Source organism: Anas platyrhynchos, chromosome 15, assembly GCF_047663525.1.
Source record: "Anas platyrhynchos isolate ZD024472 breed Pekin duck chromosome 15, IASCAAS_PekinDuck_T2T, whole genome shotgun sequence".
NCBI classification, from domain to species: domain Eukaryota; kingdom Metazoa; phylum Chordata; class Aves; order Anseriformes; family Anatidae; genus Anas; species Anas platyrhynchos.
In genome coordinates, this window is record NC_092601.1 from 7,083,370 (window position 1) to 7,106,845 (window position 23,476).

General features: G+C 57.9%; 1 protein-coding gene across 1 annotated transcript; it reads right to left on the minus strand.

Annotated features, from left to right (window-relative positions):
* Nucleotides 1–409: 409 nt before the first annotated feature.
* PPL (periplakin) lies at nucleotides 410–23,161 on the minus strand. The gene is made up of 22 exons (XM_027468758.3): nucleotides 22,937–23,161; nucleotides 16,431–16,530; nucleotides 16,048–16,202; nucleotides 15,540–15,660; nucleotides 14,947–15,072; nucleotides 14,701–14,742; nucleotides 14,432–14,593; nucleotides 13,394–13,501; nucleotides 12,866–12,961; nucleotides 11,853–11,975; nucleotides 11,031–11,177; nucleotides 10,403–10,554; nucleotides 10,052–10,149; nucleotides 9,309–9,466; nucleotides 8,376–8,554; nucleotides 8,156–8,294; nucleotides 7,090–7,283; nucleotides 6,355–6,505; nucleotides 5,974–6,057; nucleotides 5,407–5,523; nucleotides 4,630–4,722; nucleotides 410–3,993 (listed from the first exon to the last, which is right to left on the minus strand). Exons 1-22 carry the CDS (start codon nucleotides 22,996–22,998, stop codon nucleotides 1,309–1,311), a joined length of 5,292 nt encoding a protein of 1,763 aa, XP_027324559.2. The 5' UTR covers nucleotides 22,999–23,161; the 3' UTR covers nucleotides 410–1,308.
* Nucleotides 23,162–23,476: the final 315 nt, after the last annotated feature.

The following is a 23,476-nucleotide window of genomic DNA, read 5'->3' on the forward strand; positions in this document are numbered from 1 at the left end:
TTGGTGATATAACGTGAAAAGATCCTGGCCTTTTTTTTTTTTTTTTTTTTTTTTTTTTATCATCTGCATGCCTAGAATCTGGTAGGGAGAGAAGGGAGGGCAGGTGTTCCCTGGTAAAGCAGAAATTCAGAAAAAGGAAACAAGTGTGCTCCAGACGTGGAAGCCTCTGGTACAGTCCCTGAATAATTCCCTCTTCCTGTAGCTGCAGTCCCATTTGCTGGTGCAGTTCGCTACCACCTCATGCTGCTAATTAGTCCCAGCTAATGCTGGCTCAGCAATTTCCCTCTTGGGAAAGAGTCAACATCTGAAATGGACAGTCTTATTTTTATTTTTTTTAATTCTGACTCTGAAATGACATCTTCCTGCAAAGCCAAATATCAAGAGACTGCCATAATAAAGGAAAACAAACTTCTGATTGGAACCACTGCATCTTTATTTCGTACTATAAATAGAATTCCCCTCTATTTCCCATTCCCTTACACAAGTAAATGAAACGTGTAGCTGCATGTACCTCTATTCAGTAAAATACCAGCACAAATGGCTTTTTGCCATGAGGTAAGCCAACTGTGTTTCGAAGGCACTCTGCGTTTGGTTACAGTTGCATGCTTTACACTTACACCAGCATCTTGTGTTCGGCAACGCTGCCGGCTCTTTGCGTACTTCTTGGTGAACTCCTTGGTATATGAATACTCCTCCTGGATCTAGGGCTGACGCCAAATTACTGTGCTTTGCTTCGCTCTTCCCCACCAGCATCGGCACTTAGGTGAACAAAAAGGTGATGTTCAGGTGATAAGGAATTGAGATGTACGGTGCACCTTGTGTTTACAGAGCCGGTTTTCTCCGGGGATGATCTCATCACTTAGATGTCCACAATGAAACTGCCTGGCTTACCAACATGTAGCTGACACAACCAGCTCCTGCTGGTCATCTCGGAGTCATCTTGACCTTTAGTCTCTCTTATGTCTGCTGTACACAGCTTTTTATGTGACTACGTGACTATATGGTGAAGAAACTGCAGGTTCTGCTGAGTCTTTGGACTTCAGGTACTTCACTTCTTGTCTTTCGTTAGGCTGAGTGATTAGGTAGGGCTGAAGAGGGGGAGAAGGTTTGGCTGTAGTCTTGCCAAATGTGTTTCCCACTACTGGCGGTGCTTTTCCACAGCATATGACAGCAAGCAGTGTGGCTTCATAGCATGGCTGGGGCAGAGGCTCTAGCATTTCGGAAGACGCAGAGGAGGGCAAGGATTTGCAGTGATCTGGTAGTCTAACAAGAGGCGCGGCTCTGACTCGCTGCTTTTAAGAAAAGTTTCTAGAGTGGAGGGAGCGCTGTGTAATTGCTTCCGGACACCAAGACTGCCAACTCCTGGATCGACATCTGCTTGTTGAGGTAACAGTTGTACTGAGCCATGGTCAGCCTTCCACTCTTCAAGGCGTCCTCAATTGAAAACTCCCTACCGGACTTCCTGTCGAGGATCACGGAGGATTCCCCGTTGGGACCCTTTATTGAGATCTCTTCCCAGTCACATTCCTGGCTCTTCAGCTTGACAAACAGGCTCCATTCAATGAGGCCAAGCACGTGAGCTTCCTCAGGAGACATTTCCTTGCCTGTGTCGGGATCAATAACCACAATGGAGCGCCTCAGGTGGTTCTCTCTCTGTTCCCTCTTGATAGCCACCGTCTTGAGGCGATTCTGGAGTTGCTCGATCTCTGCATCTTTTTCTCTGGATAACTGCTTCAGCTCATCTAACTCTCTTTCCAGAGCTTGGAATCTGGAGTCCAGGTTTATTCCACTGTCCATGTGGGTCATGTTTCTCAAATCCCGCGCTTCTGTTGCTGTGAGTTCAATCTCTGACTGCAGTCTCCTTGTTTCCATCAGCAGATTCTGTTTTTCAAGGTGTAGTTTGTGGTTTTCCTCTCTTAATAAGTCTAGCTCCTTTGACGACTTAGAGTTGTTGAATTCCACCTCGGACAGCCTGGTTTCGAGCCTATTGATATCTGCATCTAGCTCCCTCTTACGCCTGCTCTCCTCCTCCAGGTTGCTCTTCAGCTTTTGAATCTCATACTCCGTGTCTCCTTTGTCCACTTGGACGCTCTCTGAAAAGACCACTTTCTCTTTGACCTCCATCTTCTCCAAAGAAAGAAGCTTCTTTCTCAGGGCTTCCAGTTCAGTTTGCAAGACTTGTCTCCGGTGCTTTTCTTCTTCTAGCTCCAGCTTGAGGAGGGAGTGCTCCTTCTCTTGCTGGGGATCTTGCTGAAGGATCACTTTCTGTTTCACAGTTACTCGTTCTGTTGTTTCTCTCTCCTGTTCTTCTAACTCATTCAACCTAATTTTCAGCCTCTGCACTTCCAGTTCCGCCTCTCTGCGGGCCTGTCTCTCTTTCTCGAGTTCTTCCAGCTGACGCTCTAGCTCAGACCTCCTCCTCTGCAGCTTGCGGAGCTCTTCACGGAGGGAATCAATTTGCTTCAGCTCACTCTCAATGCTCTGCGAGAAGGAGTTGACTTCAGCTTTCAGGGCAGGATCTTGCTCGTACTTCACTACCTCCTGCTGGACCACTTTCTCCTTCACCTGGGAAAGCTCTTCCTCCTTCTGCCTTACCTTCTCTTCTTGGAGTAGCCGCTCCCTCTCCAGGTCAATGTGCTTCATCTGTTCCTCTGCTAGCTGCACTCTCAGAGACTCGACCTCCTCTCTAGTCTTGGGGTCTTCACGGAACTGCAGAATTTCTTGAACAACTTCCTTTGTGTGCACTTGGGGTTTGGTATCTTTCAAAGCTTGGATCTCTTGTTTCAGCTGGTAGATCTCCAGGTCAGCTCTTTCAATTGCTCCTGTCCTCTCTATGATTTCCTCGCGGAGTCGCTGTAGCTCCTTTTCAGTTTCTGGATCGTTCTTGTACTTAATGACCTCCTTAATGACTTCTTTGACTTCTACCAGTGGCCCTCTGTTTCTCAGAGCAGCCAATTCATTCTGGCAGCTCTTTAGTTGCTCGTCACCACCCCGGTACCTCCTCTCCTGCTCTACCAGCTCCAAACGGAGGTTGGCAACTTCATTTTCAGCCTTAGGGTCTGGGCGCACAATCTCACGCACCTTCTCCTGTACAACGACCTTGGCGTTCTCTTCCTCCAGCAGCTGGATCTTCCTGAGCAGCTCAGCCTTTTCCCGCTCATTGGAACGACCCTTGGATTTCTCATCTTCGTACTGGCGCCGGAGCTCGTTCACCTCTCTCTCAATGGTCAGGTCTTTCTCCACCTTCAGCACCTCCTTGACAGTAATTTTGCCCTCGGCGATGGCCCGTTCTTTCTCAAGACGTTTGAGCTTCTCCTGGAGGAAGCTGAGCTCTTCCTCGTGCTTCTGCCTAAGGGCACTCTCCCTCTGCTTGTTTTCTTGCAACATCCGGAACTCCATCTCCAGCTGGGGATCGTTCTGCAGCTTCAGCACCTCTTTCTCCGTTACTTTCTCCTGCTCTTTGTTCTTCTCGCTGGACAGCACAGCGATTTGTTGGCGTAGCATATTGACCTCGTTCTCTCTGGTCCCTTCCTGCCTCCTGAGCTCTTCCAATTCTTCTTTGAGCCTCAGGATTTCATCAGCTTGAGCCTTGTCTTGTTCAATGCGCAACACCTCTTTCACTATGTACTCCTGCCCTCCTTCTCTCTTCTCGTGCTCCAGAACACGCAGCCTGATTTTAAGGGCCTCCAGCTCATCCTGGAGCACCTGGTTCTTTCGCTGCTCTTCCGCTAGGTTTTGCTGCAGCTTGTGGAAGCTCTCCTCCAGCTGGGGGTCAGGCACTTTCTTCACCAGTTCCTTCTTAACTACCGTTTCTTGGGGCTTCTGGTTTTGCAGGTGGACAATGTTGTTCTGAATGGCTTTGATCTCGGCTTCCAGCTGTTGCCGACGCTGCGTCTCATCCTCCAGCTCTTTCTTCAACTTCCAGACTTCTTCCATGGGCCTTCCAGACTTCTTGGTCTGGACAAATTCTTGTGTTACTTGAGCATCTGGTTGCTGTTGTTGGGGGGGAAAAAAAGCAAGTAGTTAATATTACCAAATGATCGTACTCGGTACTTATCTTCTGTGCCTCCTGTAACAAAACCACAGGAGGATGTTAATCCTCCTAATGGAGGCTGCCTGCTGCCAACACTGAACAGAGCACGTTGGCAAACAGGCTTCTCCTGAACTGCTCTCTGGATTTCCAGCCTGAAAATTGCTCTCAGTGATGCCAGTTGCTGTCAGAGCAAAGCTTTGAGCCATGAGGGACACAAATTCTGGGCTGGGCTGGGCAAAAAGGAAGTGTTAAAAATGACATGGAGCTTCTGAGGATGAGGGGAATATACTGCTGTGGGGACTGGAAAATGCAGAGAGGTCGTGTGCCCAATTCCTGGCAAACTGATCGAGTCTGCTGGCTGATGGGCTTTTGGGGCAGGAAATCCAGCTACATTTGTTTCCAGTTCAACTTGTAATAGCAAAAACACGTGTATATCATGTACACAAATATTCTTTCAGGATCACACTGCCACAGCCTGTTGGAGCTGTGTCATATCCATCTACCAGCTGCAAGCAGAGACCCAAACTGATGGCTGCAGTACGCTGACCCTCCCGAGCCTCCCCGCGTGCAGCACGTGCTGGCTGGCCCTCAGTTACCTGCCGCAGGAGGTTCTGAGCGAATTCCAGGTTCTGCAGCCTCTGTTTATTCACAGCATTTACTTCGGTGAACTTGGCTGCCAGAACAGCTTCCTACGAGAAAAAAAAGATGCATTCAGCCAAGCTGGAGCCAGAGGTGTTTGGTCAAGACTTGCTGAACAGAAACAATGGCCAGGCCCTAGAGCAGTAACGCTGGGTGCTTTTCTAAACCCTTCCTACCAGCTTTGGGGGAGGACAGGCGTTTCTTGTGCACGTGTGCACGCTTACAATAATCTCACCTCCATAGACTGAATGTTTCCTACTCAAGATTTGCAAAAGGATCCAACCAAGGAAGAACCAGGTGGACGCTTCTGGCTGCTTGCCTCGACAGGCAGGATGAGTTTGAGATGGGTTTTATACAAACAGATCCAGCGTAAATCGGTGGCTCGTAGCCTGCCCTCTCCATAAGTATTTATTTCTAGGATGCTGTCTGTGGCAGTGACATTTCACTCCCTGGTTGAAAGTCTTGAGAGGAGAAATGTTTTCAGGATTTGGGCTTGTGGGAAAAGGAAGTGCTTCCTTTCAGAACGAAGTGCTAAATCTGGTGTTTTCCCTCCCTCACTCTGGCCACCCCATCCCCAAAAATCAATGGCCTTAGAATGACGAAAAATTCCTTCCTCCCCTGCAGTCCCCTCTGGTGCCGAGGCTGCTGACTGTAAAATAATTGTTTGAAAAATCCCTGTTGGTCCTATAAAGCTGTCATCTGCTTTAGCTCTCTGTAGGCTACTGCTTAGTTACCTCCTCTTTTACTTTTGCGGCTGGAGACTGGAGCCTGGGCTTCTTGCTTGTGTACCCGTTCCGTCCACTCTCTAGGTCGAGGATGGACCGTAGCTTCTCCGCTTCCAGCTCGTAGTCCTGCGGGAAGAGGTTCCCAAGAAAAAGGTGAGATTACCGGGTCCCCTTCATGAGTGGATCCCTCCTGGACCCTGACTTTCAGGATGTCCTCCCTTGGCCTTGTCCGCCCAGGGTTTGGGCGAGTTGCTGAGGGCGGGGGGACCTGGAGCGCTTTGGCAGAACGTCCTGGCAGGGTGTGAGGTGGGTGCTGCCTGTCCTGCAGCCCAGTGACCGGAGCTGTGTGCCCAGACTTGCCAGGTACCGCACTGATAGTGGGCGTGGAGTGGAAACCCTCCTCTCACAGGCAGCAAACCCTGGCTTACGGCCAGGCTGTCTCAGTGTTAGAGCACACATCACCTGGGTTTGGCTCCTCAGCTGTCTGGGCAAGGGCACTAGGCTTCATAGGCCTTCTTTAGGCAGCTCTCTGTAGGACGTGAGGAATTCTCCCACTGGCAGAATTGCAGCTCTTACCTTCACTGCCTGCTGGTATTGCTGAGCTGTGGTGGAAACCTTCTGCACCTCCTGTTCCTTGCTTGCGATGTCACCGAGGAGCGCCTAGGATGTGTGGAGATGCATGTCAGAGGGAATGCCAAACCTAAAAGCTTCGTTAAGCCTTTGTGAGGGTTGCCTTTGGAATTACAACACTGAGAATTGCAACCTCCTAGAGCTGCCTTGCTACATACAAACAAGTCACAGACAGGAGAACGGGACCTTACAATGTCAAAATAGGTAAAGCCAGCAGGTCCGTACACTTCTCCATTTTATGTGCAGAAGCTGTCTAAACCTATTAATTATCTTTTTGTGTTCCTTTTCCTCTCCCCCATGTAGCCCAGGGCTCTTGTGAAGAATTACCACTTGGTTCTTCAGCTTCACTTCCACTTGCTGGATGTTGTCGGTCTCCTGCGGCTCGTAGTTGGGTATGTTGCAAAGGAACTGGTTGATCTTGTCATAGTTGGTGCGGTAGTTGGAATAGGCGCTCCTGGCTTTCTGTAGGGTCTGCGTTCTGTAGGGGAAACCAGCTGAATGTCAGTGCTAGCACCTCTGTTGTCTTCTGCAAACAGGCCCCGCTTCCCCTTCCCCCATTCCCTGAAGACACAGGTTTGAGCCAGTCGTTCTCCACCCCACTCTTCTGCAGGAATTGGTGCCACATGGTTGGTATAAAAGGAAGCAGAAATCAAAGGAGAAAGGAGTCACGGGGCGACTGCAGGGAGAACGAGGAGGATGCTGAATACTGGGTGTAAGCCTTTAGTGAGATAAGAAGGTACAAGATGTGACATGATCCGGGCAGAGGCAGATGTGGGTGATGACAGCTCAGGCACTCTTACTGCACCCACACAGTGGCCAATGCAGTTGCTCTTGCCAAAGTCCCCATCTCTGTTGCAAGAGCACTTCCTCCTGGAGGCTGCCCACACCTACCCAGTGCATGCCAGGAGCCTCTATTGCTTCCTCCTTAGTCCTCCCTGGAAGCACTTCTGCAACTGCTTGTTCCTAGACTGTTCTATGCCTCTTCCAGATGCTGCTCTACTGTAGATATCCCAGCTCTCCAGGCTGGTCCAGTTCCAGCTAGATGCTGTCGTGGAATCTTACCTGTGGTCAATTTGTTTGCTGAGGTTGTTGAAGCGCTGGTTGAGTTTGTAGAGCTCTGCTTCCTGCCGCTCGATGTCAGGGCAGTGCTCTTGGAACTTGCTGGCCAGGGTGTTGGAGCACGTCTTTGTCCTTAGCAAGTTCTGCTCTGCTTCATTGAGCAGGAACCTTTTGGATTGGAGCTCGGAGCCCATGGCCTGTGGAAAAAGCAGGAGAGAGAAATTCTCTGGAGCTGCACAAGTGCCAGACTTTCATCACTGCTCCCCCTCGACTCAAGCTGTTGTGCTGGAGCTGCAGATGATGCTAAGGACTGGCTGAGCTGCAGCAGTGCTGCAAGTTCTGGAGAAAAGCAAGTTAGAGCTGAACTGTAAGCAGAGCTACCTGGTAAACCAGCTGGGGAGAAAAGTGAGCTCTTCCTTCTTTGTTAATCTTTAGAAGCAAGCATACTGTGTGTGAAATGTTGGGTGCTCCTCCTTCAAGCCCCCCGGGTTACCCCGTGCCTCCAGAAGGAGCTGTGAAAGCCCTTGCATGCCAGTCTAAACACAAGGCCTTGATGAAAAAGCTGAAGAAGGATGTGAAATTGTGGCCCAGTTCTTGGCCTCTCTAGCAGAAGGATTGCCAGGTCAACAGGTTTTCCTTTCCAAGATAACTGTTCCCAGCACGCTGACAGGTCCAGCCCTTTTCTGTACCAGGCCCCTGCATTGCTTTCCCCAGACCACCATATCTTCTGCTTCTCTGCTTGCCCATTAGTTAAATCAGAAATACTCAACTGGCATTTGCTTTCTGCTTTGGGGATGGGAACGGTTTGTGTTTAAGGTCTTTGCATAGGTTCCTCTCCTCCCATGAGAGCACCTGCTGAGCTACACCTGGCAGGAAACCCGAGGAGAAGCTGCCTCTGCTCGGCTGTGGGCATCGCTGCAGTCAGGTGAGGTCCCAGCTGGGGGAGCCTGTCCCTTCACCTGCTGCCCCACGCTTGTGACTTGAGCAGCAACTCCCACAGCTCTCCAAAGGTGTTTCTGTGTGGGGAGCACAGCAATAGGGTAGAAAAGCGGCTGGAGATGGCACTCACCAGCAGCTCTTCTTTCTTGCGATCTATCACGCGCAAATCCTCTGGCACAGTGTCATCTGTCACCAGCTTGTTCTCATACGTGGATAGCAGGTCTCGGCCCTGCTGGAGGCTCTTCTCGAGGTGCGTGGCCACCTCAACTCTGCATGGACACAAGAGCAAAGGTGTTGAAGCACACCCACACCAGTTTCCCGCAGCATGCCAGGCTCAGGCCGTGACTTACTTCTCCTGGGCGGCGCTGAGCAGCTGGACCACGCGCTCATACTTCTTGGTGGTGTTCTCCACCTTGTTCTTCACCAAGGTGGCGCTGCCAGTGTTGGGCACGGACTCAATGAACACCTCGCACTCCTGGATCTTCCTCATTTTCTCTGGTTCAATGCGACGGACCTCATTGGTAATGTTCTGCAGGAGGAAAACACAACCTTTGTAGCAACTGAACCAGGACCTGGTGGCTACAGCAGAAACTGGCTGACCTGCAGCCGTGTGCTGCGAGAAGGGAGGGCAGGGCTGAGGGGTGCATTTGGTGGCTGGTGCCCTTCAGCCCTTGGGGAACAAGAGGATATTCTCCATCCGAGTTTGTATCCAGCTCTGTTGGGGCAAGCTTGCTAGCACTTAGGAATGCTGGCACAAGGCAGCTCTGGCTGGGGGGGCTGGTTCACAGCAGCTCCAGCTCTGCTGGAAATGTGCTGGGCTCATCTGGACCCCTGGGCTCTGTGCCCTGAAGGATGACTTCTCGCCTGGACAGCCGAGCGCTGCAGGCAGTTGGAGCAATTTGCTTTCACTTGCGGTGGCACTTGGCTTTTGACACAGCCCTTAGGAGGTGATGTAACCTCCTGAATTTTCCTCCTAAAACAAGGGAGGTTTGTGGCAGGGAGCCTGGCCTAATTAGGGGTCAGGAGGAGAGGAAGGCAGCAGGACATTACAGCACTGGAGCCTAGCGGGGCAGGTGCTGAGCTGCGCACAAGGAGAAGCAGTGCCCTGGAGCTTAACTGTTTGGGCTGTGTTTCTTCTTTAGCTGCTGGTGGTGGTGGCGCTGCTCCATGCCCTCATGCTCCAGGAGCACCTACAGCACCCTGAAGCCCACCATGGAGCACCCTGTGGGGGTCCTGGCCTTGGGAGCAGGGTCCCCGTGCAGCACCACCTGCCTGCCTCATACCTTCAGGTCCTTGGAGCGCTCGGTGCTGTCCTGCACAGCCCGGCTCTGTTCCAGGGGTGGGCGGAGGTTGGCCGTGATTGCTTTCTCCAGCTTGTCCAGGTCGCTGTGTACTTTCTCCAGCCCTGCCAGGAGCTGGCGGCCCTGAACTGATGCAGCGTCTGGGTGAGGAGAAGGGAGCAGGTTAGAGCCAGCTCAGTCCCACCATGCAGAACAAAACCCACGTCCTCCTCAGCTCCTTGCCCGCTGTGACCACAGCTTGGCTGCTCCAGCCCCACACGTGTCCTGGTGCTGCCTGGGGACCCTGGACAAGGGGGAAGCTGTTGGTGATGTCCTCTCACCACAACCAAGCAGCAGCCCAACACTTCAGCCATGGGTGTGAACCAGCCCCCAGTAAGAGCCCAAGGAAGCACTGGACGGGGCTGTCCCGTTCCTGTGGGGTCCCCCTCCCTGTGGGTATTTGGGATGGGTGGAGGTGGCACTAAGGGATAGGGTTTATGCATCAGACTCAGGAGGTCAGGCTCATGGTTGGACTTGATCTTGAAGGTCTTTTCCAACCTTGATGTTGCTCTAATTCTGGGGTTTGGAGCGGTGTGTGTGCGTGCTGTGCTCCACCCTCATCTCCTGGGCAGGAGGGCACGAGTGTCACAGCATCGCGGGGTTGGTGGTTGAGGGGACAAGGCAGAGCCCCCCCCTTCTAGTGCCTAGGGAGGGATAAGCTAAAGGCTGCCCAGGCAGAGCCCCACCTCCGATGCTGTCAGCCTTCAGCCCCTCGTAGCGCTGCTGCAGGATGTTCTTGCAGTTGGCAGTCTTCTCCTTCACACTCACGAAGCTGTCAGCGATTCTGTGAAGTGGGACAGCACGGGACTGGGGTCAGAGCCGGCCCCTCGCCCCCCAGCACCCGTTCTGGCCATGGAGGTGGGGGTGAAGCCCAGCCAGGGGTGCCCTGCAGCCTGATGGCTGGTGGCAGGGGGGCAGCCGAGGTGCCAAACGGATGCCCCCCCCCCCCCCCGAGGAGGGTAATGTGGATGGAGGGATGGGGAGGGCAGAGGCTGTGGTGGCAGCAGGAGGATCTGTCCTGGCTGAGCTGCACGTACTGGTCTGCCAGCGCTACCACCTCCGGGTCCGGAGGGGGGATCATGAAGCAGACGCCCGGGGCGCTGATGGCATCTCCAGTGCTGTCTGTCACCTCCCAGACGTCCCCGCTGTTCTTCTGCAGGGTGTAGTGGGCTCCGCGGGTTATCTGGCCCTAGGGGACAGGAACGGGCAGCAGCCACAGGTCAGGATGTGCCTCCCACCCTGCTCCACGCGCGGCACCACCCAGCATCTGTCCCGTGCAGAGACCTCCTGCCCTGCTGCTCCCTCCCTGCAGTGCCCGGCTCTGAGCCGTGCCTCCGCTCGCAGCAGGGCCGGGACATGCGGGGACAGCACCCATGGGTGCTGGGGACACGGATGTGCCCTGCCTGCACCAGAGGGACGGTGCTGGGAGTGAATTTGGTCAGAAACACGCCTGGATGTCGTCACCATCCCGGTGTGGGAATGTGATGGGGCCGAGCTGTCGCAATACCAGGCAGGGGGTGTGACAGGCACCGTGTCTCTGCGTTCCCCCGGCCCCATCCTGCTCCTCCCCAGCTGCACAACCTGCTCGCCTTGTCCCCGCAGAGCCCGTTCCTTCACCGGGTGTCACCTCTGGCCCCGGCACCCCTGAGAAGCCCCCGCTGGTACCTGCTCGCCCTCGTACTCGCACAGAGCCTCCACGGGGACGGGCTGCGGCGGCGGCTGCCGGCGGTGCCGCAGGGGCAGGACGTGCTGGCTGCGCTCCTGCAGCGACCGCACCACGGCATCGTACTTGTCCAAGGCCTTCTCCTGGTCCTGGCATGGGGGAACAACCAAAGAAACGTGGGAAAGAGGGAGAGGGGTGAGCTTCTGCACCCTCCCAGCTGGGGAAGAGTTCATACCGTGGCTGCTGTGGTCCTGTGCCAAGCATGACCCTGTTCCCCCCACTGCTTTTAGGGCCAGGCTGAGGACGGGGGCTGTGTTTGTGTGGTCACCTTGCTGTGGCACCAGCCACAGGCATCTCCTGCTTGTGCAGTCCATGGATAGCCCCATCCCCAGCAATTAGCTCTAATTAGCCCCTTGGAAAGACTCTGCAGGGGTTGCTCTGTGGCTGGCTGTGCAGGGGGTGTCCTGCAGCGGTTGCTGGGCTGGGAAAAGAGGGGGGGTTCCTGGCACCCTGGGATGTGCTGCAGCACAGACAGGTCCCAGTAAGTGACCCCACAGCTCATCCCACCACCTCCTCCAGCAGCGGGTCTAATTATGCTCCCGCCCTTAACGAGCACCGGCTCAATGAGAGAACAAATAAAAACCAGCCCAGCGAGCAATTACATTGCTGTGGGAGAGGCAATCTCTAGCTCAAGGAGGGGGGGGGAAGAGCTGGGCACAGGGAGGCAGCAGCAAGGGCTGGGTGCCTGCCCCAGCAGGGCCAGCACCCATGGGTGCCGTGGGGATGCTCCGGCACCCCCTGGTCCTGCCTCCAGCAGTACTCACATCCAGCTCCCTGAGCAGCAACTCCAGCTGGTATCTGTCCTTGAACTCGGGGCTGTATTTTTGGTCCAGGTCTGTATCCACCTTCTTCAAGAGATCCTGGGCGTCCTTGGCATCTTTCTGAAACTGTCGAAAGGTGAAATCCCCGGTGAAATCCCCGGAGAATCCCTCCCCTGCTGGAGCAGAGGCACGGCCCAGAGCTGCCCGCAGCAGGAACGCCCCAGCCAGGCGGCGTGGGCAGCAAAAACCTCACAAGGGCATGGAGAAGGACGAGGAGTTGCTATCTGCGACAGGGGAGCTAGGGAAAGACTGCTGCAGGCAAAAATAATGGGGCAGCCTGCTTTTTGCATCGTTCAATGCAGCTTTCCCTGCCCTCCCCGCCTTCCATTTGGGTTCCAGGTGGGCAGGGTCGTGCTGTCCCCAGTGCCAGCGCAGAACGGGGGGCTTCTCCCAGCGGGGGCTGAGCGGGCGCCCACGAGAGGCAGTGCCTGGGCTGGGCACCCCGCTTCCACCTTGGCAGGAGCCTCGTCACGTCCTCAACCCACCCAGGCTGTGGGAGAGGAATCCGGCCCGACCTGCTCCCCGCGGAGCCTCCCCGGCTGCCAGATGCGGTTTATCGGGCAGCCATCTGTCTGCAGCGCCCGGCCCTCGCGCGCGCTCCCCGCAGGCAGCGCTGCAGGTGCAGGTCCCACACGGAGCCCTTCCGCTCCCGGGGGGGCAGCGAGGTGGCAAAAGTTGGAAACTGGGGGAAATTTCTCCTCAGAAAGGGTGGGGAGGTGGTTGCGGGTTGCCCAGGGAGGTGGTGGAGTCACCGTCCCTGGAGGTGTTAAGGAAAGGCTGGACGTGGTGCTTGGGGACAGGGTTTGGTGGGTGATGGTGGTAGGGGGGTGGTTGGGCCGGATGATCTTGAAGGGCTTTTCCCACCTCAATGATCCTATGAGGAGCTGTGGCCAAGCAAGCACTGCACTGGCATCTCTCTGGCCCGGCAGCGCCTCGCGGCCCCCAGGCTCTGGTACCTTGTGGAAGTCCTCCATGAACTTCAGGTGGCTCTCCTCGCAGATCAGGAAGTTGAGGTACTCCTTCCAGTCGGCATGGACCGCCTCGATGTGTGCCTGTAACACCGTGCGGCCTCAGTGCTTCGTGTGACAGGCCAAAAGCAGCAGCACCCGCCCCGAGCAAACAGACCCCAAGGGGCTGCGAGCCCTCCCCTAAGGCTGTCAGCCCCGCCCAGAGGCTCCTGGCTCAGAGCTGGGGCAGCAATGCCATAAAGCTAGCCCAAAGCTGGGGTGCTGTGATGGGACTGTGGGGAAGGAGGCGGCAGGTCCCGTGGCCTGATGTCCACCTTGCCATCAGAGGTGGAATGTGACAACGCAATTTGTCCCTTGAGGCTGGCCCAGGACAATCGCCAGAGGAACGGGGAGGGTGGGAAGAGCTACTGGGGATTCTCCCCACTCCCCCAGACCCCCCCACACATGCAGGTACTTCCCACTGGAGGTCCCACGCTGGAGTGCCCCGGGGGGCCGGTGGGCAGCCCCAGTGCTCACCTCGATGGCGTTCTTCCCGGGGTGGTTCTGGGCCAGCAGCTGGTCCCCGTCCGCGTGCAGCTTGTTGATGTCCTCCTCTTTCTCCTCCAGCTTCCGATGGATGAAGTTCTGGAAGGAGACAGGCGGGGTGCTGGTTGATGCCCACACCAGCAGAAGGTTGGAGGTGGGGTTTAGGGACATGGTCTAGTGGGTGACGGTGGTAGGGGGATGGTTGGACCATCTTGGAGGGCTTCTCCAACCTTAATGAGCTTATGATTCTGAGAGGACCCTGGGTTAATCCTGGCTGTGAGGGCCTGAACAAGACCAAAAGCACGGTGTTCCCCTACCGCAGCTTTCATTTTTCCTTTCCTTGCAGATGTTGCTGAAGGTGAGATTTTTGCCAAGCTAACACTGAGCTGAAGGAGAGCATTGGGACAACTCAGTGCTGAAATTACCGGTTCCTTCCACCCATTTTAAGTTTCGATTATGGCTCGTGTCTGACAACTTGTTTGCCTGGAGAACAACCTGCTCTGGGAGGCCAGAAAGTGTTTGTCACAACGTGAATTCTGGCAGTGGCACGATGTGCAAGAGACACCCACTCTTCTGTGTAAGAACTCCTAATGCTTTACACAGGTGTGTAATGTATGTCCTGTACCACAGAATTACTCAAATATGTAAATATTTACGTGCGCAAAATTCAGGCACGCACACGCACTGGCATTTTTGAATAGACAAATAGGAGCTGTGAGTAAACACCTTAGCTAACAGAACACAGATCAGGGATAGAATTTAATTTGCAATATTTTCCCCCAGGAGTGATGTTAATAAACATCACCTCTCTCGTAAAGGCAGAGAAGATTCAGAGAAGAAACTAAATGTTATTCGGTGAAAGGGAAAATAAGTAAGTAGCCCCTACAGTGGTTACACTGCCGGGTTCCCTCTCTGCTTTATTTCTGGTGGGAGGCAAGGACGGGCGTTACTGCTCTGTCCCCTGGAGGTCTCGAGGTGCTCCCTGACGGAGTGGGGAAACCGAGGCAGAAGGGGCGAGCGTGCACCCACCTCGTACTGGCGGCGCCGGCTCGGGTAGTCCAGGTTGTGGTCGCTCCAGTCGTAGTGCGTGCGGTCCTTCGCCTGCTGATCCAGCCAGTAGAGCTTGTTGGTGCAGCGCTGCATGTAGTCCTGCAGCGCGTTCAGGTCCTGCTGCCGCTGCTGCGAGCTGGCCTGGGAGGGTGAGGGGGGAGCTGAGCCCCGTGCTCCGTTCCCCACCCCACAGCGCGGCCGCGAGGGGCTCGTCCCCTCCCCAGCCCCCCGTCCCAGGGGTCTCCTACCAGCAGCTTCTGGTACTTCGCTTGCAGGTCGCTCGTGTATTCCTGGTAACAGGAGGAGAAAGGCGACAGTCAGGAGGGTGGTTGAGGCAGGGTGGGTGAGGGATGGGGACGGGGATTTTATGGCCTTTGCCTCCTCGTTAAGCTAGGGCCGGTGCAGGACGCTCAGCTCCGAGGTCAGGAGCAGGGCTGGGCACCCACCCAGCTGCCTGTCCCCCCCCAACCCCGACACGGCGTGGCCGAGCTGACCTTGGTGCCTTCCTTGGTGACGTGCGGGCCGATGGCCATGACCTCGTTGTGGAAGATGTTGTGCTCTTCTACCTGGCTGTTGACCAGCGGCAGGTCAGTCCCGAAGCCCTTGCCACATAGCGCGTCCTGCAGTACACAAAGGGGGGGGAAATTAAGGACGGGACAATGGGGCATGGTGGCCACAACCTGGCTCCTCTTGGCCACCAGAGGTTGGACAGGAGCGGCGCTGGGCTCGGACAGGCTCTGCTGGCTCGTGCTGAGGGACACAGAGGCTGGCATGGGCTGTGCTCCCCCATCCCGGCACCACAAGCTGGATTTGGGGTTTTGAGAGGCGGAGGTGATGCAGCAGTGCTGCTGGGAACCACCGTGCACCACGGACCAAAGCAGGTGGAGTCTGGGGGGGGGCAAGGCAGGGAAGAGGCCAAGCCTCCAGCATCTGGAGGAGAAGGCAAGGGGGGCCCTGGCAGCAGCCTTCCCGTGACCGCCGGGCAGTTACTGGGAAACCAGCGGCGTGTGGTAGCAGGATGGGAGCCAACGGGCACACGCTGGGACAGAAGTCCCCAGGCAGGGGCACTGGTCCCCCCCCTCAGTACCTGTTTCTCCTCGATCACCGTGGACCAGTTGACCTGGGGCTCGATGTGCTGCAGGCAGAAGTTGTAGATCTGGTCGTGCTTCACGCGTAAGTTCGCCACTCGTTCCTTCAGCTGCCGGATGCTGCGGGAAGGGAAGGACGAGGTAGGATGCAGCCCGTGGGCACGGACCGGGCCGGCCATTAGCTGGAGGTCAGCCCCTGCCAGCCCCGGCAGAGGCAGCGCCCTGGGGACCTCAGCCGAGTAACTGGGCTGGGCAGGCATTGAGCAACGAGCTGGGGAGCAAAAGGGCAAAGGCTCCGCGTGCCTGTCCCCTGCCAAGGCCCTCAGCAACACCTCCAGCTTGGGGCAGGGGGCAGATGTCGCCCCAATGTGCTTTGCCCAGCACTTTATCCACAGCTGGAGAGCAGTGGTCCCAGCTCGAGAGGTGCCCAGGGACGGCCGCAGGGTGCGCGTGGGGGCTGCTGTCTCTCTGAGTCCCTGGAGAGGGCTGTGCCCCCCCAGTACTCACTCTTCTGTGATCATGTCCCCCTGGGGGTGCTTCATGTGCCTGGCGATGGCCGCGTCCCCATCCAGCACGTAGAGCAGCTTGTCCGACTCGGTGAGCTTCTGAGCCGTGAGCTCCTTGTACTGAGCTAGCTGGCAGGCCTTGAGCTTGTGCAAGTCCTGGGCAGGCAGAGAGGGTGGAGAAATGATCACAAAGGGGACAGCAGCAGCATCCAGCCCGCCGTGGGGTGCGTGCCAGGCACGGTGTCCCCCCCCCATGCTGCTGGGCTGCAGCGCTGGGCGGGGTGGCTGGGGGGCAGGTGGAAATTTTGGGTCCCTTCTGCCACCCCCAAGGGGGTCTGCGTGCTTGGAGGAGCCGTTGGGCGTGGGGCCGTGGCTCGTACTCACATTCTGCATGCGGGAGTCAGTCTCCACGATGTTTTTCTCCACCTGGTCAGCATTTTTCTGCAGGCGCTCTATGAGCTCGGTCAGCTCTTTGCTGGAGATGCTGGGGAGGAAGAGGAGAGGGAGAGGAGCTCGTCGCCCCGTGGGGGGCTGCTCTCGGCACACGGTGGCCCTGCCACATGGCCGGGGGCCAGCAGAGCCCGCCCGGCGCTGCAGCTGCGCGTGACTCACTGCTGCCTTTCCAACACTTTCCAAAACACTCCAAAACGCCGCGCTGCCAGGAGGGGGGCGGTGGCCGGGGCCTTCCCAGCGCGGCAGCAATGGGAGCGATGCCGCTGCCAAGCCCGACCCTCCCTTGGCACGAGGAGCAGAAGGGCTGCTCGCAGCGCAGGGTTCAGCCACACACCAACCCCGCTCGCTTTGCCCCAGCACCCCCAGCCCCTCCACACAGTTTTTGCCCTCCCCAGCACTCGTACGGAGCGCTCTGCCTGCAGCAGCCCTGCCTCCCTCCGGAGACATCTGCTCTGCAAAGAGGTGCACAGAATTTACACCAAATAAAAGGGGACGGGGCAGCGCAGGCTGCATCTGCGCTTGGGCACTTCACCTCCTGCTAGGCAGGGTTTCTCCTTCCCTCCTCTGCGTGCGCAGGGTGAGGGGGGTGCCAGCCTCTCCCTGGCAAGGTGCGGAGCCAGCCGCCTGCTCTGCTTCACATCAGCGAGGGACTGCATGGGGCCAGCCAACTGTGCCCGGCAGGGACGGCTGAGCTGGAGCAAATGCTCCTGCTAATGCACGGAACGGCCCGTGCCACAGTGTTTTCATTGCCGTGGTTATTTTAAACATTTCATCTCCTCTGTCACTTGGGCTGCATCATCGCTGCGTGCCAAGAAGCTGCGAGGTCCCGGCTGGCTCCGCGCCCCGCCGGCAGAGCAGCGGCACTTGGGGCTGGAGCACCGCAGCATCTCCCCCGCAGAGCTGCTGGCATCGCCCCGTGGGGCTGGCCCAGCCATCACCCACAGCACCAGCACCGGGTTTTGTGCCCCCAAGCACTGGCAGAGCCCGCAGCTGGCTGCAGCCCGGCCGTGCCCGCTTTGCCGTGTGGACCGAAGCCATCGCTGAAGCCTTGGCTCGCTCCGATCCCAATCATTTATCGAGTGGGGATAATGAGCCTTAATGACCTCATTACATGGTGGCGGAATTAATCTTTATACGGCGCTTGGAAATGCTAATTGCTGTTACAGGAGCCCTGTGGCTCCTGCACAAGCTGCTCCCCGGAGGGCAGGGGGACGGGGTCCAGGCAGGGTCGCAGCGTCCCGGCTGCGTGGGGGCTCCTGCAGCAGCCCCTGGTCCCTCCTGGGGGCTCGGCCACCCCAGCACAGTGTGAGCAGCCGGTCCCTGGGGAGGGCTTCGTGGTGGCATCCCTGGACACGTGCCCTTGGGAACAGCACAGGGTCCTCAGGGGCCACGCGTGGTCGTGGTGGGGACACTCCGTGCTCACAGCCCTTCTGATGTGGCGCTGGGGAAGAAGAGCTTGGTCAGCCAGGTCTGGCCAAATTCCTCCCAGCACTGGTGCTGAGTTTCGGAACAGGTGCCTGCCACACGTCCTGCCCTTTTTCAATAGGAAAAAAAAAAAAAAAAAAGCCCCAGGCTTGTTCCTCCCCACCTGAAGCCGCGCCCCTGCAGGCTGGTGCTGTTTGACAGATCCACGGAAGCTCGCGCTTCCCCGAGAAGCTCTGGCGTGGGCAGGGTTTGTGCTGATATTTCTTTTTATAGAAGCTGCATCACCAGAATGGTGCTGAGCGGGGTGGTGGCTTGTGTCTGTCACCGCTGCTTGCCAGGGCGAGCGTTGGCTTCTGCGGCCGGGTCCCGGCTTGCCCCGTGCGGGCAGCCCGGCTGCGCAGAGGCCGGTGCAGTCCCTGTGGCTTTGAGCGAGCCCGGGGATGAATCTTTGGGGTTTGAGCGGATTGATAGCGTGGCTGGAAAAGCCATCCCAACTGACTGAAGAAGCTTGGAGCTTTTCTAGCTCTGGTTTTGATTGTGCAGAAGAAGCTTCCAAATTGTATGAAGGACATCACGTTAAGCAAGGGCTGGCTTGGGATCCGTGGCAATGCTGCACATCAGCCGAGGCTTTCCAAGCTGCTGCTGGGGATCTGGTGAGCGCAGAGCTCAGAGGGCTCTGCATCAGCACAGCCCATCTCCTGCATCGGGACCCAGCTCTGCTGGGAGCATCCTCACGGCCCCGCCGGGACAGCTGGCATGGGGCTGATGCGTCGGGGTGAGATGTGCCCCGTTTTCCTGTGCCAGGGCGGACGATTTGCCCAATAATCCAGAGATTGCTGCTGAAGTACAGGTGCAGTGCTTGGGCAGAGAAGAGGAAACGCAGAGAAGCTCCGCAGTGCTTGCTTGCAGCGAGCAGGAACGTGCTCTGGTGCAATGTGGGCATCACCCTGCTCTCCAGGCCTCGCCTTACCCAGTGCAGGCAGCAGGAGAGGTTTGCTGTCTCCAGTTCGTGCGAGAACCTGGCAGGGCTGGCACCTGCTGGGGCTTCGGGAGGGGGAAAGGTGACAGAAATCTCCCAGGGGACCTGGCCCAGGTGCCCGCGACCTGGACACGGCAAGGAGCCTGCAGAGGAAAAGATGAGGCAAGGCCCAAACAGTGAGGGCTTTGTCATGAAAAAGGAGAAAGAAAAAAACAAAAAAAAGAAAAAGAAATCCCTGGAAAAACTGGCTTTGCCATTTCTGAAGAACTTTAACATTTCCAAGGACTTTTCTGGTGACAGAGGAAAAAATGATAGCATTCATGAAAAGCTGCGTTTGACAAAAGCCCTGCTGCTGTTTCAGAGAGGCCGCGGGATGGCCTGGCCGGGGCGAAGGAGCGGGGCTGATTCCAGGGCGAGGGGAGGGTTTGCTCCGGGTTTCTCGCAGCTGGGGAGCAGGGAGGAGGCAGCTGCTCCACGCTCGAGCATCTGTTGATGAAACTTGTATCAGCGCAAGCGTTGGAGCCGTTCTCTTGCTCTTCAGGGAGAGGAGATGTTTTTGCTGTGGCTCACCATGCTTGGGAGGCTTCCAGCTTCACTGAGAGCTGCTTGGAGGTGCTCGGTGTTCCCCTGCAGTGCCAGTGGAAAGAGCCCAAAGACTCCTCTGGGGTGCGTGAGCATCCCGCGGAGCAAGGGACCCCCTGTCCCCAGCTTTTCAGAGCAATACCCTGATTGCTTTGAGGAGGCAGAAACTTGGCTGCTGAAAACTCCTCCCGGGGAGGCTGCATTGAGGGGCACTGCTTTCCAAGACAAATTCTAGCCTGGACCATCATTGCCCACCGCCCCCTACCAACACGTTCAGCCTCTCGCCTTGTCAGCACGTTCCCGAGCCTCGCAGCCCACCACGAAACACCGTCTGCATTTGCTTTTCAGGGCTGCAGCTCGGCTCACCAACGCCCGGTTCCTTTAGGGGGCTCAAGGTCTGCGTGCCAAACCCCGACTGAGGTGCTCCAGCAAAAGCCCGTGCACCCGCTCAGGTCTCTGACTTGTGCCGAAATTTGCGCCTCCTTCCCTAGCAGTGATGTGACCCCTGTTTTTCCCCATCTGTTTTTTTTTTTTTTTTTTTTTTTCCCTCTCCCCCTACCAGGCTGTGCCTTTGCTTGGAGCTGCTTGGAGCAAACCTCCCCGCAGCACGGGTGCCTGGACGTGGGCAGGGTGACAGCTGGCCTGGTGGCCCCTTTGGCTTCTCCGATTGCTTCCTTACTCACACGAGGAGGGGAGCTCACCCACGCCCCTAATTAAGGGTGTTCAGATGGGCATTTCGTGGAGTTTCAACCGCGCTGGATGAACGTGGTCCCCAGGAGAGCTCCCGTTTGTGCTGAGAGCTTGGGGGCTGTGCTGGGAAACCCTCCCAGCCTCCTCCGCAGGCTGCAGCCCCCCCCCGTGTGCGGTGCCCCCTCCTTAATGCCCCTGGGCCGCTCAGGGCTGCGTTGGCACGGGATTGTGGTGGAGCAGAGGACAAAGGGGCCGGGCTTCAGCTAGCGTAACGCTGGTTTGGGAGAGATCGGAATCTGGTACGGAGCTGGGAGCAGCGCACACGTCAGGGCGGAGCTGGACAGCAGGGCTGCCGGGCTGAGCCCGGCTTGTTGCTCTTCTGTTTATCTTCCCCTGAATTAATGGCGATACATTATTGTAATGTGCATGGAAATTAAAGCAAAAATAGGCCAGGCGATGGCGAGGCTCGCTGCGCTATAAATACAGAGCAGCTCCCTGACTCACCGGTTGTCTATTCATTACTGCTGACTCCAGCCCTGCAAAACAGCCTCCAGAAATCAGTGTCAGCCCCGCAGCCAGGGCCTCCGCCGAGCCTCCAGCACCAGCCCCGAGGTAGGGCCGGGCTGGGCAGGAGGGCGCTGGGTCTCCTGGGATCCCGCAGCTGCCCCGTGTTTTACACTTCCCGAGCTCTCCATGGAAGAGAGGAGTGAAACCTCCTGGTTTCGGAGCATTTTGGGTACCGGGGAGGGTGACTGGGGGGGCTCCCCCATCCGTCTGTATCCTGCCTTCCTAGGGGCGCGGGATGACCCCACCGGCACCACCACTTGGTCAGCGCTCGGCTCCTCCAAGCACCGCTCACCCAGAAAAATGCTTTTTAAAAAAAGCATTAAAAAGCATTAAAAAAAAATAAATTATAAAAGTCACTTACGTGCTGCACCCCCAGCCCTGCCCCTCCTGGCACATCCAGCCCCGGCAGCTGGGTCTCTCACAGGGCTCCTGGGGATGGTGCCCTTGCCTCCCGTCTCTTTTTGGAGGGATGGAGAGGGGATGGGGATGTTTTTGTGTAGGGATTTGGACCCTGGCCCTGTCCACTTGTGCATCGGGAAGACAGAACCACGGAAAATGAGGGCTGAGGAGCATCGCCTGCAAACGGTGGGGGAGGGAAGGGTGCTGGGTGCTGGGGACGTGCTCCGGGAGCAATGGGTGCTGATGAGGCCGGGCACACCAGGGAGCCCGGCTCACCCTGCGCATCCCAAATCACCTTTGCCTCTCCATGGCTCTGCAGGGTTTAATGCCACTTCTGGGGAAGCCACGGGGACGGGGACAGCAGCTCCTGGCCGGGGTGCAACCCGCTCCCCAAACCAGCCCTCGGTCAGCGCTGTGCTGCCCCCGCGGTGCTTTGGGGCTTGGTCCCGTGCCCTGGAGCTCAGCTCTCGCCCACCCCACATCCCCTCTCCGAGCACGGGACGAGGCAGGACGGCGCACACGGTGTTGAAATGCCTGTTCCCGTTTCCACAGCCTGGCGTTCGGCTGCTGTTGGCAGCCCTGCTCGGCTCTTCCAGCAGCACGGGCGGGCGCTGGCGGGGAGCCTGGCAGCGCCTGGAGCACGGGCCGGGGCGGCGGGAGCTGCTCCTCTCCCACTGCCTTCTCCTGCAAGTGGTTCAACCGGTCCCACGCCGGCTTCCCCATGGCGGGGATGTTTCCCCACAGCGGGGAGTGTTCCCCGGACTCCCAGGTGTTTGTAAACTCCAACGCAGGAATTAACAAATTGGGGATAATGGGCGCAGCCCCCTCCCGGCTGTGCGTGGACACTCGGGAAGCACAGACCTGCTGCAGGGAGGGAGGGGGGCCCAGCCCCAGCCCTGTGCTTCTTCCCCAGCTGGCACAACCCAGCCCGAAACACGAGGTTTCGTTCTGCCCCACAGCCTCCAGGGCGGGCGGCCTCCCGAGCCCCAACCTCCACCGCACCCAGCCGTGGGCACCGACCCCAGCTGGCAGCTGGGGACCCCAGGGCACAGCCACCAGCCCAGGGGTGGGGATGGGGGGGCAGGTGCCCACGTCCATCCCCTCCTGGCACCACGACGCTGCTTGGGGTCCCAAGCTATGGGCCCAGGCACGGTGCTTCTCCCTGCCAAGCCCTCCGCAGACGCAGCGGGGCGTTCGCACCTTCCTCCGGTGGTGGGATTGGGGGCTTGGGGCTGCCCCTCTCCTCCTGGGACGGGGTACCTGGCAACCCCTGAGCCAGCCTGGCCCCGGAGAGGGGACCTGTTTGGTCCCCTGGGCTCCCAGGCCAGGGCAGCACCGTCCCCTCTGGGGACCCCTCCTTGGTGCAGGGAGGAACAGGGAGGCTGCTGCTCTGAACCGAACCCGACATCTTCCGAATCGAGCCCAACACCAAATCGAGCCCAACACCAAATCGATCCCAAGGAGCTCTTTGGGCAGAGTCCCCTCTGCCCCAGCGCAGCCCGGGGGGTGGCCGTGCGCCCTCGCGGGGAGCAGAACCTCCCTTTGATCATTTTAACTGCGTCCTTCCGACGGGCACGTCCAGCCCTGCTCCTTTCCATGCCCGGCACACCCGATACCCGTCCCCAAAAAGCTGATGGCGAGGGGAGGGCAGCAGCCACCGCCCCGCGGCGGGCACCAACCTCGGCGCCCCGGTGCCCGCGACCCCAAGCGGGGCTCTCAGCACCCCCCCGGGGCCGGCAGCTCGGTACCGGCAGGCGGGTGGCGGGGCAGGGGAGGGGGGCAGGGGGTCGCTCACCTCTTTTTCTGCACCGAGGGGCTGTACTTCCCTTTGTTGCGCTTCCTGAAGAGCGAGTGCATCGCGTCCCCGGCCGGCGCCGCCGCCGCGCTCCTCCAGCTCTCCGCTGCCGCCGGGAGGCTCTGAGCCGGGACGGCGGCGGGAGGCGGGGCGGAGGCTGGGGCTGGAGGCTGGAGAGAGGCTGGAGGGAGGCTGGAAGGAGGCTGGAGGCTGCCTCCTGCCCTCCTGGGGCTGCGGGCGAGGGGCACGGCCGGGGCTGGTCCGGGGCGGGGCCGGGCGGGGGCCCCTCGCCCTGTCACCGCGGTCCCCTCCCCCTGGGAACCTCCCCGGCTTCCCCGTAACCCCCCCCGAAAGCCGCTGGCAGGGCACCCCCAGTTCCCAGCCTCAAATCCTGGGGGGTTCTCCAACCTCTGAGCATCCCCGTGGCCTCCGCCCATGCCCTGTGCTGGGGGCAGGCTGCGGGGGGGCTCGGAGAGAGGGGCAGAGGGGCACGACCCCCTCCTCCCTCACCCCCCGGCCACCTGCCCATCGATGCAGCCC

Coding starts and splice junctions, on each gene's coding strand:
- PPL (XM_027468758.3), bottom strand. CDS start 22,998: ATGCACTCGCTCTTCAGGAAGCGCAACAAAGGGAAGTACAGCCCCTCG. Junction 14,594..14,700: donor CGAAGTACCAGAAGCTGCTG/GTAGGAGACCCC, acceptor TCACCCTCCCAG/GCCAGCTCGCAGCAGCGGCA. Junction 6,058..6,354: donor TGAAGCTGAAGAACCAAGTG/GTAATTCTTCAC, acceptor CACACATCCTAG/GCGCTCCTCGGTGACATCGC.